Here is a 16177-nt window from a genome sequence, read left to right on the forward strand (position 1 = left end):
GATTGGCAGAGGCCCTGGGGATTTTCGCCTTCCTCTGCAGCGTGGGACACAGGTCACTTGCTGGAGGATTCTCTGAACCTTGAAGTCTTTAAACCCACGATTTGAGGACTTCAGTAGCTCACACAGACATAGGTTAGGGGTTTATTACAGGAGTGGGTGGGTGAGATTCTGTGGCCTGCATTGTGCAGGAGGTCAGACTAGACTATCATAATGGTCCCTTCTGACCTTAAAGTCTATGAGCTCAACAGGACCCTGCAGATCAGGAAGTGGAGGAGCATCTGCAGCCAGTGCTGGGCTTCTCTTCCTCTTCCCCTCATGAGGGAGTCTCAGGAGGGGTCATGTCATCTTCCCAGATGACACTAAGGCACACCAAGAATTGTTAGAGGGTTGCTTTAAATCTGGGCATACAGGTGGAGGAAGTAAAAGAATCCTCACACTGCCTAGTCAGTATTTTAGCCACTGCAGATCCTTCCAGAATGGCTCTTCCTCTCAGTGAGACAGTTAAGGGTCTGTGGCAGACCTCTGCATTCTTCTCCCCACTTCAAAACGGGCTGAGAACAAGCATGTGCCTGCCCAAGGTTATGACTTCCTGGTCCTCTCAGTGGCAACTCCAGTCTCACTTCAGTTGCACCCGGATTTGATCTCTCAGGACCACAATCAGCTGCTCCACCTGAACTGGCAGTCCCTTAATTTAATGGCCTGGAAGTTCCAGGGTTAAATCCCAAAGAGGAAGCTGGCTTGGAACAAGTTTGCCGGGTCTTACTAAGTAGCAGAAAGCTCTCCGCCAAGGCAACCGACCTGTCAAAATGGAAGCAGTTCTCTATCTGGGATTGTCAAACCGGAGTCTCACCAATGCAGATGTCCATCCAACATATGCTCAACTTTTTGCTGTACCTGAAACAGCAAGGTTTAGCAATTTTCTCTATCAAGGTTCACCTCGCAGCAGTATCAGCTTTCCACTCTTGCATGGATAACTTATGTTTTTTCTAATGACATGACAATTTGATTCCTTAAAAGCCTGGAAAGATTGTGCCCTCAATTAAGGGAGCCTGTTCCTTTCTTAGGACTTGAACTTGGTTTTGTCTAAACTTATGAGACCACCATTTGAGCCTTTGGCAAAATGCTGTTTACTATACCTTTCGTGGAAAATGGTTTTCCTAATTCCTATCAGTTCTGCCAGAAGAGCCTCTGAACTGTGTGCCCTTGCATCCGATCCACTGTACAGCCTTCTTTAAAGGTAAGGTGCACTTATGTCCTCATCTGAGTTTTCTCTCTAAGGTAGTTGCAGATTTTCACATCAATCCATGTAATTACCTGTATTTTACCCCAAACCACATGCAAATAGGGATGAGCAACGGTTTACACATTGGATGTTAGATGAGCACTGGCATTCTACATAGACAGGACCAAACAATTTTGTGGCTATAGGGACAGAAGGAAAAATCTTTCAGGGTCCTAACAGAGAATTTCATCTTATATCTGTGCTTGTTATGATCTAGTAAGCATTTGACCACCATGCAAGCTGGTTGCTCACTCTGCAAGATCGCAAGCATTCCTCAGTGGCATTCCTAGCACAGATTCCCTATCCTGGACATGTGTAAAGCAGCAACTTGGTCACCAGTGCATACTTCCCATTATGCCATCATCTAGTACTCTAGAGACAATACCAAATTTGGTCGAGCTGTACTACAGTCTGTGTGTATGTGAACTCCGATCCCTGTGCTTGGGAGTCACCAAGAGTCAAATGCTCATGTGCAATCATTTGAAGAATTAAAAACAGTTACTAAACTCTTGTAACTGTTTTTCTTTGAGATGTGTTGCATGTGTCCATTCCATGACCCACTCTCCTACCTCTCTACGTTGGAGTTTCCAGAAAGAAGGACCTGAGGGGGCTCAGGATCGACTGGGCCATTTAACCTTATGCCAGTGGTGTGCAGCGGCAGAGCGTGCTCAAGCTGCCCTAAGAGGTCCTGCTGAGGGAAAAATTTCCAGCATCTATGTGTGGGGTGCACACACACCAAGAGTGGAATGGACATGTGCAACATATGTCAAGGAACAACAGTTACGAAAGGCAAGTAACCATTTTTTGGTGACATCACTGCTGGTCCTATGCCATCTGTATCTGGCACCTTGCACTTCATTTGTATCTGTTTTCTTGCCCTGGGCTTAGCTCCTAGCTTCACCTCAGGGCTTTACCCTTCCATGGCTTGGTCCCACACATTCCAGATAGTGTTGTCCCTTTGCTCCATTTGTGACACAGCTATGCCGGGACAAAAATCTCACCCTAAATATAACAAAAGCCAGCAGGCCTAGAGCCCCAGAACCTTTTGCTGATAAGCAATACCATGGCTAGAAAAAAGGAAAATCTACAGTTAAAAATAATAAAATGTTAAAATGTTAGAGGAGAGAGTTGTGTGGTGGTTTTTTGTTTTTGTTTTTAAAAAACCTGGTAGATAATCCAAACTGACACTAAAATACCATACCACAGAGTATTTTCCTTCATGGGTAATTGGCATATTGTGTGTGTGTGTGTGTTTAAGGTATTTACATTTTACAGTAATCTGTTGTGTACATTTAAAAAAATGTAAAAATCTTTTACTAGAAAGCAAATGTGATTCAGTATTATGTTTTTTATTCTTTCCTCTAGAAAAGGGGCAAAGGGTGGGGAACAAATATTCCTCATGGAAAATACAAAATTACACTGTAATACGTTATTTTAAAGCTACATGTGAATACAGAGTATCTAATGTCACAAATGTAGAAACTCTTTTACTTTAATAATACCATATTATAATGAATGGAAAACTTCTGCAATAAAAGCTTTTAACTCGAATTTTAGCTAAAAAGCAGATTTAGGCCCCAGTTCAGGAGGTACTTAAACATACTTAAGTACCTTCATGAAATGGGAGTCATATATTTTATAATTTTTTTTCCTCCCTACAGAAGATGGATATGGCTAGCTGGGCCAAGTGGTGTAGTTTAGGGAATTACATGGCTGAACTGTTTGTACTGTACCAGATCTCAAAATTGCAAAAGGAAAAATGTTATACCATAAATCTACTGCACAGCCTATTTAACACTAAGTTAGTTAAAAGTAAAGCTATGCAAGGAGAAAATTTTAAAAAGAAAAACAGTTTAAAAAAAAAGCTAAATTTCTTTAAAAGCCAAGATCTCTCTAAATTAGGGCTGTCAAGCGATTAAAAAAATTAATCGTGATTAATCGAGCAGTTAATAATAGAATACCATTTATTTAAATATTTTTGATGTATTCTGCATTTTCAAATATATTTATTTCACTTACAACAGAATACAAAGTATACAGTGCTCACTTGATATTTATTTTTATTACAAATATTTGCACTGTGAAAAACAAAAGAAATAGTATTTTTCAATTCACCTAATATAAGTACTGTAGTGCAATCTCTTTATCATGAAAGTTGAACATACAAATGTAGAATTATGTACAAAAAAATAACTGCACTCAAAAACAAAACAGTGTAAAACTTTAGAGCCTACAAGTCCACTCAGTCCTACTTCTTGTTCAGCCAGTCGCTCAGACAAACAAGTTAGGTTACAATTTGCAGGAAATAATGCTATCTGCTTCTTGTTTACAATGTCACCTGAAAGTGAGAACAGGCATTTGCATGACACTGTTGTAGCCATCATTGTAAGATATGTACATGCCAGATGCACTAAAGATTCATATGTCCTTTCATGCTTCAACCAACATTCCAGAGGACATACATCCATGCTGATGACGGGTTCTGCTTGATAACGATCCAAAGCAGAGTGGACTGATGTATGTTCATTTTCATCATCTGAGTCAGATGCTACCAGTAGAAGGTTGATTTTCATTTTTGGTGGTTCGGGTTTTGTAGTTTCCGCATCTGAGGGTGGCTCTTTTGAGACTTCTGAAAGCATGCTCCATATCTTGTCCTTCTCAGATTTTGGCCAGCACTTCAGATTCTTAAAGCTTGAATTGAGTGCTGTAGCTGTTTTTAGAAATCTGATTGATTCCTTCTTTGCATTTTGTCAAATCTGTGAAAGTGTTCTTAAAATGAACATGTGCTGGGTCATCATCCGAAACTGCTATAACATGAAATAGATGGCAGAATGCGGGTAAAACACAGAGCAGGAGACATACAATTCTCCCCCAAGGAGTTCAGTCACAAATTTAATTAATGCATTATTTTTTAACGAGCATCATCAGCATGAAATCATGTCCTCTGGAATGGTGGTACCAAAGCATATCTGGCACGTAAATACCTTGCAGTGCTGCTACAAAAGTGCCATATGAACGCCTGTTTTTGCTTTCAGGTGACATTGTAAATAAGAAGCAGGCAGCAGTATCTCCCATTAATGTAACAAACTTGTTTGTCTTAGCGATTGGCGGAAAAAGAAGTAGGACTGAGTGGACTTGTATGCTTTAAAGTTTTACATAGTTTTGTTTTTGAGTGCAGTTATGTAACCAAAAAAATCTACATTTGAAAGTTACACTTTCACGATAAAGAGATTGGACTATAGTACTTGTATGAGGTGAATAGAAAAATACTATTTATTTTGTTTCATTTTTACAGTGCAAATATTTGTAATCAAAAATAATAATATAAAGTGAGCATTGTACACTTTGTATTCTGTGTTGTAATAGAATTCAATATATTTGAAAATGTAGAAAAACATCCAAAATATTTAATAAATTTCAGTTGGTATTCTATTGTTTAACAGTGCGATAAATCACAATTAATTTTTTTTGAGTTAATCGTGTGAGTGAACTGCGATTAATCAACAGTCCTAGTCTAAATGAAAGTCTAAAACAAATCTTGTGCAAGCTTTCTTTCACCTTTGTGAATATAGGAGGCTATCTAACTTATTCTTAAATACATACACTGAAGCAATTAAACACGTGTGTGTCTTCTGTATAGTTCTATAGATAACTCACACAGCAAACCTTCAGATAGGTCTTTGATAGTTTGTTCAGTTTGTCTCAAAGTCTGAAGACAAGTTCAGTGACAGAGCTGTGTCACTGATTGCAAGGCTTCAGCTACCCTTTAACAAAGTTACTTTTGTATTTTATGCAGATTAGTTTATAACTCCAAAGAGTTAATTGTTTTGTGACATGTGAGCAAGGCTAGGTAGGGTTTGTCGTATTATCAGAGTTAGCCCAGGCTAGTCTTGCATGAGCCATCCACATTGCAAGCCTTAACCAAGTCAAAGCTATGTGGCAGTGTGTACAATGGTACTGTACTAGCCCCTGTGCTGGGCTGGATTTCTAGCAAGACATCCCTGGTTCTTAATGATGCATTAAAGTGGGCCACTCTCTCTGAATTCATCCTGATGTCACACCACATTTTTACCGAAAGGCTGGTGTCAGATTCTGGCCAACTAGCAGCCTGTGAGGAGGATTTCTTGAGCAGTATCTCTGTTCAGATACTGTGGAATGCAGCTCAAGTGGAGTTGGGGAATGTGGGGGTTAAACACTGAGCCAGTGGTTTCCAGTGCAGAAGAATGGAGGAATTAAGTCGACAAAGTAGAGCCTAGGTGGAATTGTGGGATATGTTTTTGAAGGGCTAACAGCACCCAAGCTTGATTAGCTGGCATTCTCACCACAAAGTAGATGCTGCTAACCTGGGCTGAAGCAAAACCCAAGCAAAAAAACTGATTTTGAGCCTGTACTCAGCTGTGCCTGCAAGCTTAGGCTTGAAACACCCTCATAGCTCTGGTTAGAGGTTTTTCTTGGAAGATGGAATGGGGTTAGGGGCAATGTCTGGACTGTAGCCCTCAGTAACTGCAGTGAAGACACCCATAGTGACCACAGATCCTTCTTTTTATGCAAACTGTTGTAGACTTAATATGTGTCTTAGATGAGGAAACGGCAGAGAAATATTTGTGGGAAAGTGAGTGCAAAGAAGCAGCATCCTAAGTGCTTCTATGTGTTTTAAAAACACTCAGCATAACATTCCAAATACAGCTTAAAGTAAATTCTGGTATCTGAGAAATATAGAGGGCTGCACATGTCTATATTTCTTATATCTGCTAACTTACTGTCACCTGCAAACAGCTAACTTTTGGGTGATATTGGTTAATTACAATTTATTCTGTAAGAAACAACATGTCGTGTTTAACTATTCCATATTGTTATGGTGCCAAGTGCGAATGGTTTGCATGTTGAGGGTCATTGATGTATATGCATCCAAGATGAAACTCAACTTAGCCACGTAGTAACTTCTGTCTCAGTTGTAAAAGGTATTGTATGGATTAATGCACTCTACTTTGTCTAGCCATCCAGACGCTGACAGGCACCCTGGGGCTTCTAGATGACAGAGAATGTTAAAACAGTCACATGTGGAGATAAATGTTATGGGACTGTAAAATTGAGAAAAAACAAAGCCATCTAATGCTGTTTTTGTTCCAGTAACTTCACTTACAGGGTAAGGGATGATAAATTCAAGGGAAATCCTGCTGTACAGTGACTGGCAGCACATTCTGTGTCTATCTAATGACTGCTAAAAGCAAGAGATTGATAATTTGGAAAAAGCTTTAAATGAGACTATGCCAAAACTAAAGTACCAGAGCCTTCAAACTGTCCCTTTAATAAGGTACCAAGCTCAAAATAACCTCAGTTAGACACTATATGAAATTTTCAGCAATTGAATCATTCACACTGCCCTTGCGAATATAGAGACCTGAAACCAAACAGAATTCATCCCCCTAGATGGTGGGGGGAAAATTCTGACTGACCACAAGCAAGAGGTAAAGGGCAAAAAGTATATGGCAAGACCTGGAAGAGGAGAAAGGAGGGTTATGGCACAACGTACTGTCCCCCCCACCCCCAAAATGTTTTACAAAATTTTATAAATAAACTCAGTCATTAGAACATTCCAATAATTAATTATGATTTAAACACCCAAACATTGCAACACGGTGGTAGCTTATGAAAACTGGAACTAGTTTGGTTTCACTGGGTAAACTGAGTGCAACAGTAGACAAACAGCATTAATGGTTAAAAATAAATGAATATCATAGGTTGGGAATTTGTTCATAAAATGTCATTTTTAGCCTCCTTACTATCAATTACTGCTTGCTAGCTCCCTAGTCCTTTCTCTCTCCTGGAGTTCTGTTGTTAGTGACTGCACTGGTACACTCTGGAGGAATCTCTTACTAGATGAATGCTCCTTTTAAAAACTCTTCTTTGCTGCCAATTCTTCATACCATCCCTTTTTAAACTTTGCCATGTCCAATGGCCCACCTAAACTCACTTCTGATTGTAACACTTTACAGTGATATTCATTGTTTTGAGTTGCTGTGCAGTGGGAGTCATAATATTCATTTCTGTCATAGAAATCTTGTTTTTATTTTGATTTGCCCCTTACTTAAAAAGGGACTGTACCAGCTATATGCAGCTAATACTCTTGGAGAACAAATATAGAATGTTGTATACTAGCTAGTAACAGTCCTTGCCTTTGTATTTGTGGTAAGTAAACCTTCCTTTTCCTAGCTGTTTGTTTAATATTTGTATGACTGGTCCAAAATGTAAGTAAGTGTATGCTTTTTGTTTGTCTTAAAGATGAATCTTTTTCATTAAAGTTAAACTATGGTTTCATTTAAGTACATGCAGTGGATGTCATCAGGACAAAATGACTTCAAATGTCTAAGAATATTCACTTAGTTTTGACACTGCATATTAGGCAAGCTAAATAGCAATACTAGTATGTGTAAAGGTTATGTGCGTTATTCATATTTTGATAATTCAGGCATCACTTTCAAAGCGGATAATGGTAAGTAAGCTTTGGCCTTTTCTCCCCCACCCCCGAGATGTTGAGCACCTGCAATTTCCATTGAATTTGAATAGGAGCTGTTGGTGGACAGCAGTTAGGACAATACCCTAGTAGCTGGCATTCTTGAGATAGTAGCACAGCAAATACATATGGAGTAGCGGTCTGCAGATTTGAAGAAGAACTTTCTAGTGTCAAAACTAATTTGTTAATGTGTCATTATCTTCCTGTTTCATTACAGGTGCGAGAAGATGTGTTAAATTCATTGAATAACAACTTTCTTCAAACACTAAACCAAGCGTGGAATGATCATCAGACAGCAATGGTGATGATTAGAGACATTCTCATGTACATGGTGGGTAATAGTGGTATTCCACTTTTCATCATTTACAGCCTGGTCCTCAGAAATGTAAGCTGCTTTCCTTTTAGACCACCGTGGCAGGAGGAGGAGCAGTAAGGTATGCACAGTAATCTGCTTTCCTAGAGAAGTAATTTATCTCAAAGATAAACTACTAAAAAACCTACATGAACAAGAAAATGGTAAACTGATCTTTTTATTTCATCATCATGTTGTTTGGTAGACAGAGCAGAGCTTATTGAAAGTGTTGTTCAATTCTTTGTTTCTTGCTGTCACTCGTGCTTCAGGGATGGAAAAGGCTTTCAAAAGCCAAGCAAAAAGGTAAGGGTAATTGATTCAGAATACATGGTTTACTTTGTTTTTATTTGGGCAGTTGGTTCTGAATGGTTCCTCTCTTTGAATTAAAGGAGCTTTCACTTTTCTCAGACTTGTGCCAGTCTAATATAGTAGTCTTAAACTGCCTCATGATATTTACGTTTACACATTCAGCGTAGTCTGCTATTTATCCATTGATGAGTGAGAACCCAATTTACAGATTGCCAGGTTTCTGAGAGGTGTAAAATTGCAATGAGGTTCCACTCTAAAGTCCTAGATTAGGACACCTCTATTATCACCTCTAAATTCGGCTTGGAGACTTCCAAACATACTCACTATAAATGCTCAGCAAAATCTTGAAGATAATATTATCAGGATGCTGTAGAATTATAGGAAGACAAAATTACCCTGATTTGAATTTCTCTTTTGTCTAATGTTTTTGTTATCCTGAAACTGAAAACCAGATGGTGACTCTTCCATCAAACTTACAGCACAGTGGAATCTCCTTGAAACTTTGTGCTAGCTGTATTTGAGGAAAATAGACAGTAAGCAAAATTATTTACGAGTCTTGTTCTGGATTTACATGGCTCCAAATTATTATTTTTGCTATTGACTTAGTGGGAGCAGAATCATTCATGGAGCATGTGTGAACATGTTGCCTTCAATTGGATGGTTATAATTCAAAAAAACATAAAGATCCTTCAGTGCCTGATAGCTAATAGAGGTCTTCTTTCAACTTGGATGATGGTGTCCTTAGTTTTTGGGTCTGTAGCACTAGGGTTTTAGTGTGGTTTAAGTTAGCCACTATGGAGTTTGAGCTCTCAGAAGGGAATTTAGTCTCTGGTGAGGAGGTGGTAGAATGGACTCCTATATGCTCTCAAACCACAATTCATATTCCAGAACCAAAAAACTTGTTTGCAAAAACCAGTTAGGGTTGTAAAATGACAGTATTGTACCTAACTACCACATTACTTAGGAAAATAAAAGGATGTGGTGTTGGTCACTGTCAGGAGACAGTATTGGACTAGATGGACCTCTGATTGGTATGGCAATTACTATGTTCCTTAGTAGGTACTACTTTTTAATTTAGACGACTAAAAATAGGACTTAGGTTAAAGGAGGGGAACAATCAAGTTTAAAATAAATCTTTCATTGAATTCTCTCACTTCACCTTCTTCCCCTGTAGGTAGTTTTTTATTAATCTTTAAGCTTGTCAGTGCAGGAAATCTGACCTTCTATAAGTCTCAAGTGCCAACATTAATATTTCCTTTCTAAATACCTGTTTTCAGCCAATTACAGCTTCTGAATAAAATTATCTATGCAAAAGCTTGGTGCACACAAGATTTTTTTTTTTTTTGAGGTATTTTTGAACTTGAATTGAGAAAAATATACAGGTTATGGCTATGGGTACTTCCTGTGGACCACATCTTGCAGTCTTTATAATTAATTCATTAAGTTCTATGTGTGTTTAATGGGCATTTTCCTTGAGGAAGATCTTTTATTCTAAGAGTTTCTAATTAATACTCATATGATTTGGTGATCTTCTGGCAATGAAGTCTATGTAACAATGCATACATCCAAAATGGCAGAAAGGCTTGCATTTTGTGTTACCTACGTTCAGATATTTCAAGGCAACACAGGAAACGTAGTTAAGAATAGTATTTTTCTGAAGTTTGCTTTTACACATTTTAACAACATGCTTTTTACAACAAACAGAACCGCTAAAGGATAATTAGGAAAAAAGTTATCTTTTTTTAAAATTTGTGGTAACACTCTGCATTAATGTTTCAGTGGAGAGTGCCAGCAGGCTGGATCAAGATCTGGTATCTAGAATTAGTGAGTGATACTGAGGGTGATTACAGATACTTCTGCAAGTGAACACAAGTTGTTAGTAGGTGTGTACACCAATCAGTCGCTGAAAGTCAGATCATATTCAACATATGAAGCCTTAGGCCTTGCCTGTATTACAAAGGGCTTGCTGGCGTAGCTATACTGGCAAACGCTCCTGGTGTAGACACTGTTTATAGCAGCAAGAGTTCTTTTGCTGACAAAGCTTATACCTGTTCCCCCAAATGAAATAAGGTCTACAACAAAATTACTTTTTTGCTGGTGTAACGGCATCTGCAGTAAAGCTTTTGCTGGCATAGCTATGTTAGTTATGGGTGTGATTTTTTCACACTACTAACTGAGATAGCTGTGCCGACAAAACTTTTAAGTGTAGACCAGGCCTTTTAATTCTATAGTTAAAACTTCAGTCTATGGGTGAAAAACACAAGTATTAAAAGACCAAGTCAACCCCTTGTTTCTCCAGAGAATGTAATTTAAAAACTTAGCACTTTGGAAATAAAGTACTATATAAACATTAACTGATCCCCAAGACATCTTCAAATTAGTTAAGAAGGAATGATACTTGTTTTACAGACTAGGCAGTGAGACAGAGGTTGTGATTTACGGACTCTGGAGTTCGAGGCTCAGATCCAGCACATTCTGCTAGACCGTACTGTAATCTAACAGGGAAAGAACCACAGTACTACATCCTCTAAGCCAGAGCCCAAGTATGCAGATAAAAGAAGGAAATAAACTTTTCATTTTAACTATAAAGTAACACGAATTTTAGACATATTTATTAATGTAAATCTATGGGTCTAAATACAATAAGTAGATGGATATACAGATAAATTGGAACAGAAGTGGCCAAAAGGATTCTGTTTTGAGATAAACTCTGAGATAAATTCGGCAAGGCTAGTAACTAGACAGGAAAGCAAAAAGGATTAGTCTACATCTATTAAGTGTAACTCAAAATAAACAATAAGACCAATATCTTGAGAAAATATAGAGATGTATTGAGTTGTGTGCCATCTGTATATAAGAACCAGTTAATGCAGCTTTTGATATAAAGGAATGTAGAACTTAAATAAATCCTGTGAAACACTTAGTAGTAAGGCATAAGAAGTTGGATTAATACCCCAGTTTACCAAAAGTCAGGTGCTCAGAAAGGTGGTTAAGCAAGAAAGTGTTCTGCGCCTTGGTTACCAAATTTAGACTGAGATGATTGCTTGTGCTGCAGCATGTCAAGAGTGCCAGTGGATCCAATAAAATAAAGATGGAGGATCATAGTTTGTTGGAATTAGCTAGAACAAAGTCTTAATTGGTCAATACACTACTAAAAGGTAAACAACTTTGTGCTGTGGGACTCTGTTCGGAAGTGCTACACTCCACGAGTCTCCAAGTTATGGTGAGCTGAAATATTAAGACTGTATAGAAACCCTGCTCCCTTATTGGTTTTATATTATAAAATTTGAGTGAAATTTAGTGTTTGTAAAGGTGCAGTACTAACAGTCCTGGAGACTGAAGTCCTTTACCTAGAGAACTTGTGTAGTCCCAGGAAGATCCAGTTTCCTGATACAGACTTGTCAGTATACCTTAATTGCGGTGTGAAGGAACCACCAGGGAAAAATATAGTGGTTCAGTCTTCATGCAGAGTAAGTATTCCTCTGTGTGCGCCAATCAGGATACCAGTGAGTGCCATTTATGATTTGAGTTTGAGTGTGCACTTATCCTCTAACCCAGTGGTTCTCCCAACTTTCAAATTGTATGATGTTTCTTAAAGTAGGGATTCCCTTGTAGGATCTTTTTGTGGCAACTAGAGTATTTGGTTACGTGAAAAGCAATAGATAAGAGGCAAGATGAATGAGGCTGGTTTAATATGATGGATGTGGCTTTATTTCCTCCTAACACCTCATATGTATATATACTTCCCCCCCTCTTCCTAGTTGTAGTATTTTAAGTTTAAAATGGACACTTTCTGGTTGAGCCCATTATGTCAAACCTTCAAGGTCACTTGTCTGTGTGTGTGTGTGCGCACGCCTCTTATTTTGGTGTTATCAACAGAGTGTGGTATTGGTTTAATTTGCATGTGACAGTCATGAATTACTCTGCAGTTACAAGTCCTAGCTATGTAGGGATCTCTGCCTTAAGATTGATGAATACACTATTGAAACTTTCCAGGTTGTTGGGAGGCAGTCTTTTGTTATCAATGTCACATGTTTTACTGTTGTGCTGGAAGCCATTGTGTGGATCGTGTTGTATTAATCCATAATATTTGGTTGTAATCACTAACATAAATTTGGACATAATCACCTCCATTTAAAAATTGCTCCTATATGTTCCTACTCTCAGGATTAACACACCTCATGCATGAACTTGTAGTCTTCTCTAGTGTATGTCTACACAGCAGTCGGGAGGTACAATTACAACTTGTGCAGGCATACCCAAGCTAGCTTTGATTTATGTATCTGGGGTCCCAGACGGGATTGTATCTGGATGGCTAGCTGAGCCTGTGCTGCTGCAGCTACAGTTATTTTTAGCAAGCTAGCTCAATCAAAGCTAGTGCAGGTATGCCCATACACACTGTCTCAATAACAGTGTAGCTATATCCCGAGGGGAAAAAAAAGCAGTGTCTGCTGGGGCCATTCACTCCTCTTCCTTCTCCCAGGGCTTGATGGATAAAAATGGTAGTGGGCCCACCAGCCTTCCAGTGTTTTGACTTTTGAAAGTACAGTGAAGGGAGAGGCTAGGGGTCAGCCAGGGTCTGCATAGGGGAGGCTCTCCAGCTCCCTAACTATTCTTCCCCCCGTCCTTCCAAAAACCCCAGTTCCATGCTGCTTCTGTCCACACTCAACAAACCTCCAGGTTCATTCCCAGGTTCCTTCCCTTTTCCTTAGCTCCTCCATTACCCCTGACTCCCCGAAGCCTTTGCACTGCTTCAAAGGGGTCATGAAATACATTTCTTTATTGTAGTTTAAATGAATTACTCAATGTTCTATATTAATATGCCTACTAAAGAAGCTGTCAACAACAACAAAATTCTTGAATCTTTTGTTTTTGTCTGGTTTTCTTACAGACACACTTGCTGACAATAATAAAATTTGAAATAAATCGCCAAAGTAATTCAAACTGGTGTGATTATACTGTGTTATTTTGACAAATAAAATATGCAGAATTTTGCAGAATTAAAAAATATTGTGAGCAGAATTTATTTTTTTATTATAATTTTTTTTGGGGGGAGTACAGAATTCCTCCAGGAATAAATACAAATGATAACTAGGTACATGTTCAGTCTTCTTTTTCTTCTCCATCTGAACTTGGTAGGGCTGCCTCAGATTCCTATATATGAGTGAGGCTGGGCTTGGGCTGGGCTGGGCTGGGCTATTTATTTAGTGTATATATATTATTATTACTGGTGGCATTCTGCACTAAAAAATGTGCACCAAAAATTAAAAATTCTGTGCACAATATTTTTAAATTCTGCAAATTTTATTTGTCAATATAACACTGCATAATTATGCCAGTTTCAATTATTTTGGTCATTTATTTCAAAATACCTGCCTGTAACAGTTCAAACCTGCACAAAAATTCCCCCAGGAATAGAGAGTTAAAGAAACCCCTATGACAACACAGTTCCTGTTTCTCTGCCTCCTTTAGCCCTCCCTCCCCCAAGACCAGCCAGGGTGCCAGACACCTCAGCCCCTCCCCCCAGAGCCCAGCCGCAGGGCCCCCCTCAGCCAGTACACCCAAATCTCCCCCTGCCCCCCAGAGCCCAGCTGTGGGGCCCCCTAGCCCAGATACCTTCACCCCCAGAGCCCAGCCATGCCCCGCCCCCCAACCTAGACATCCATCTTCCTCCCCCTCCAGAGCCCAGGGATCCAGAGGGAGAAACAGTCTGATGCTCAGTCTCAGGTTTGCATGGATTTTCCTGTGTGCGGCTCTCTCCTTCCTTCAGGGCATTCTGGGAACTGAAGCTGCCAGGAACCCTTTTGCTGCTTCCTCCCCCCAGCAGTGTCTTCTGTGTGCGAGCTGGGCTCTGCTGGTTCAAGTAGCCCCTAGTAGTGGCTAGTAGCACTGCAGCCCATTTCTGTCGGGGAAAGGAAATTCTGCCTGCACAACATTAAGTTCTGCAAAATTCTGCATTGCGCAGTGGTACAGAATTCCCCCAGAAGTAATATATGAGACATTGTGTAGTGCCAAAGAAGTAAAGTTGACCATCTGTGTTTAAATCCACTTACTAACCTTGGTTAGAAGTAACCAATACTAGGTTACTTTGTGGAAACCTTCAGTGCAGTATTTGGCAGCTCTTAATACTCCAGAATAGTCGACTGCTCTCTTGAGGCTTCCATTTGATTAATTAGCTGCCTCTTTCAGCAGGCTTTTTTTTCCCTTACACCAAAGTGAGAACCTAATAGAGAAAATGAATTACATAAAAAGAAATGTTATCAGAAGAAAATAGCTTTGCCTACAGCAGCAGAAATACTGAAACTTGAACTACATATTTGTCATTTTATTTCACTGAATTATAAACTTTTACAATGATAGACTTTAAGAAACTATTGAACAAAAACAATACATGTTTCTTATCTATTAACATGTTGTGTAAAGAATTGGTCTAATAAAACTTTCAAAAGTCATAGAGCTTTATTTAAAGCCTGTTTCTAAGTAGACTTACCATTTCAGATAGTCTTCTGTTATTAAAAGGCCAGTCTATACCTTTCATTTTAAAATTTCATTTTACCTCCTCTATCATTTTTTTCCAGATAGCCCTATCTGATAGGAAACCAGCATGTTGGGCAGGGTGCTTTCTTTCCTATGGATTTGGAAGGCTTGCTATAGATTGAAGGGCTCTGCCATGGGAAATGAGTGTTATGATCCAACAGAAGGCTTAAGTGTTGGCTTAAAAATTTAGCACTCCCGTATCTTTGCAGTTTTACACTTCTTCTGTTTGTTTCATTTGAATGGACCCTTGATACAATGTATGCTATTGGTTTAAAATAGGACGGGGAGGAAGGTATGTCTGAGTTTTAATCACAGTTGTACGACTTGATCAAGTAACCAGTAGCATCTCCCAGTGATGTTGAGACTTAATTGCTTAGCTCTTTAAAGATACGTAAAGTACTGCGTAATGCAAGGTATTATTATTTGCTCTTATTTTATCCTCTAAAATGAGTCTGAACCAAAAGTAGTAAATATGACTGGCATCTATCATTACACTGTGATGCTCATTATGTCGAAACTACTTATACGCGTCCCCACATATAAGCACAGGTAAAGTCATAAACGATATCTAAATGTAGCCAAATTTTTGTACCTTGTTTATCTGCAGATACTGTCAGCAGAGATGCTTTTGTTTAGTAAAGAAAAGGAGAATGTTTTGTACATTCTAAATGAGGGACATCCCCTAGACCATGTCCTCAGGCTCAATCTACTTATTTACCCACTTGTTGGATAATTAGTAAACATTTCAAGATAGCCAAAGTACCCATTGTTGCATTCTTATTGCTGATGCTTCAGTGAATGCATTGCACTTATTAATATCCATTTTATGTGTGTTAGTTTTCATCCATCACACATGTATAGTTCACCAGTACCTAACAATGTGGGTCCCAAGTTCAGCTGCTTCCACTTGGCGTTTCTGATGTTTATGAACTCTTGGTTTTGAAGTGTAGGTTCATTATTTGCAGAATTCAGATTCCCATGGTTTATCAGCAGAAATGCGTTTGAACTGCTAGTGAATTAATATCAAGGCATAAACTTAACATATGATAAATTCCTTTGGTTTAAAATGTCCCTTTGAATGGTCAGATGGACAGGGCTATAAACTGAGAATCCTTACTATCTGAGAAAACCAGGTATGCACAATACCATGCCACCAGTCTGCTTTCAAGCCTCAGGTCTACCC

At 38.9% G+C, this 16177-nt stretch overlaps 1 protein-coding gene across 1 annotated transcript in view; it reads left to right on the forward strand.

Moving 5' to 3' along the window:
• CUL3 (cullin 3) overlaps positions 1–16177 on the forward strand; it is a 101947-nt gene that overhangs the window by 31053 nt on the left and 54717 nt on the right. The window contains exon 3 of the mRNA XM_048863011.2: positions 8014–8127. Coding sequence (XP_048718968.1) covers positions 8014–8127 — 114 coding nt within the window. The remainder of the gene's footprint in view (positions 1–8013; positions 8128–16177) is intronic.

The sequence above is a fragment of the Caretta caretta genome, chromosome 9, assembly GCF_965140235.1.
Source record: "Caretta caretta isolate rCarCar2 chromosome 9, rCarCar1.hap1, whole genome shotgun sequence".
NCBI classification, from domain to species: Eukaryota; Metazoa; Chordata; order Testudines; family Cheloniidae; genus Caretta; species Caretta caretta.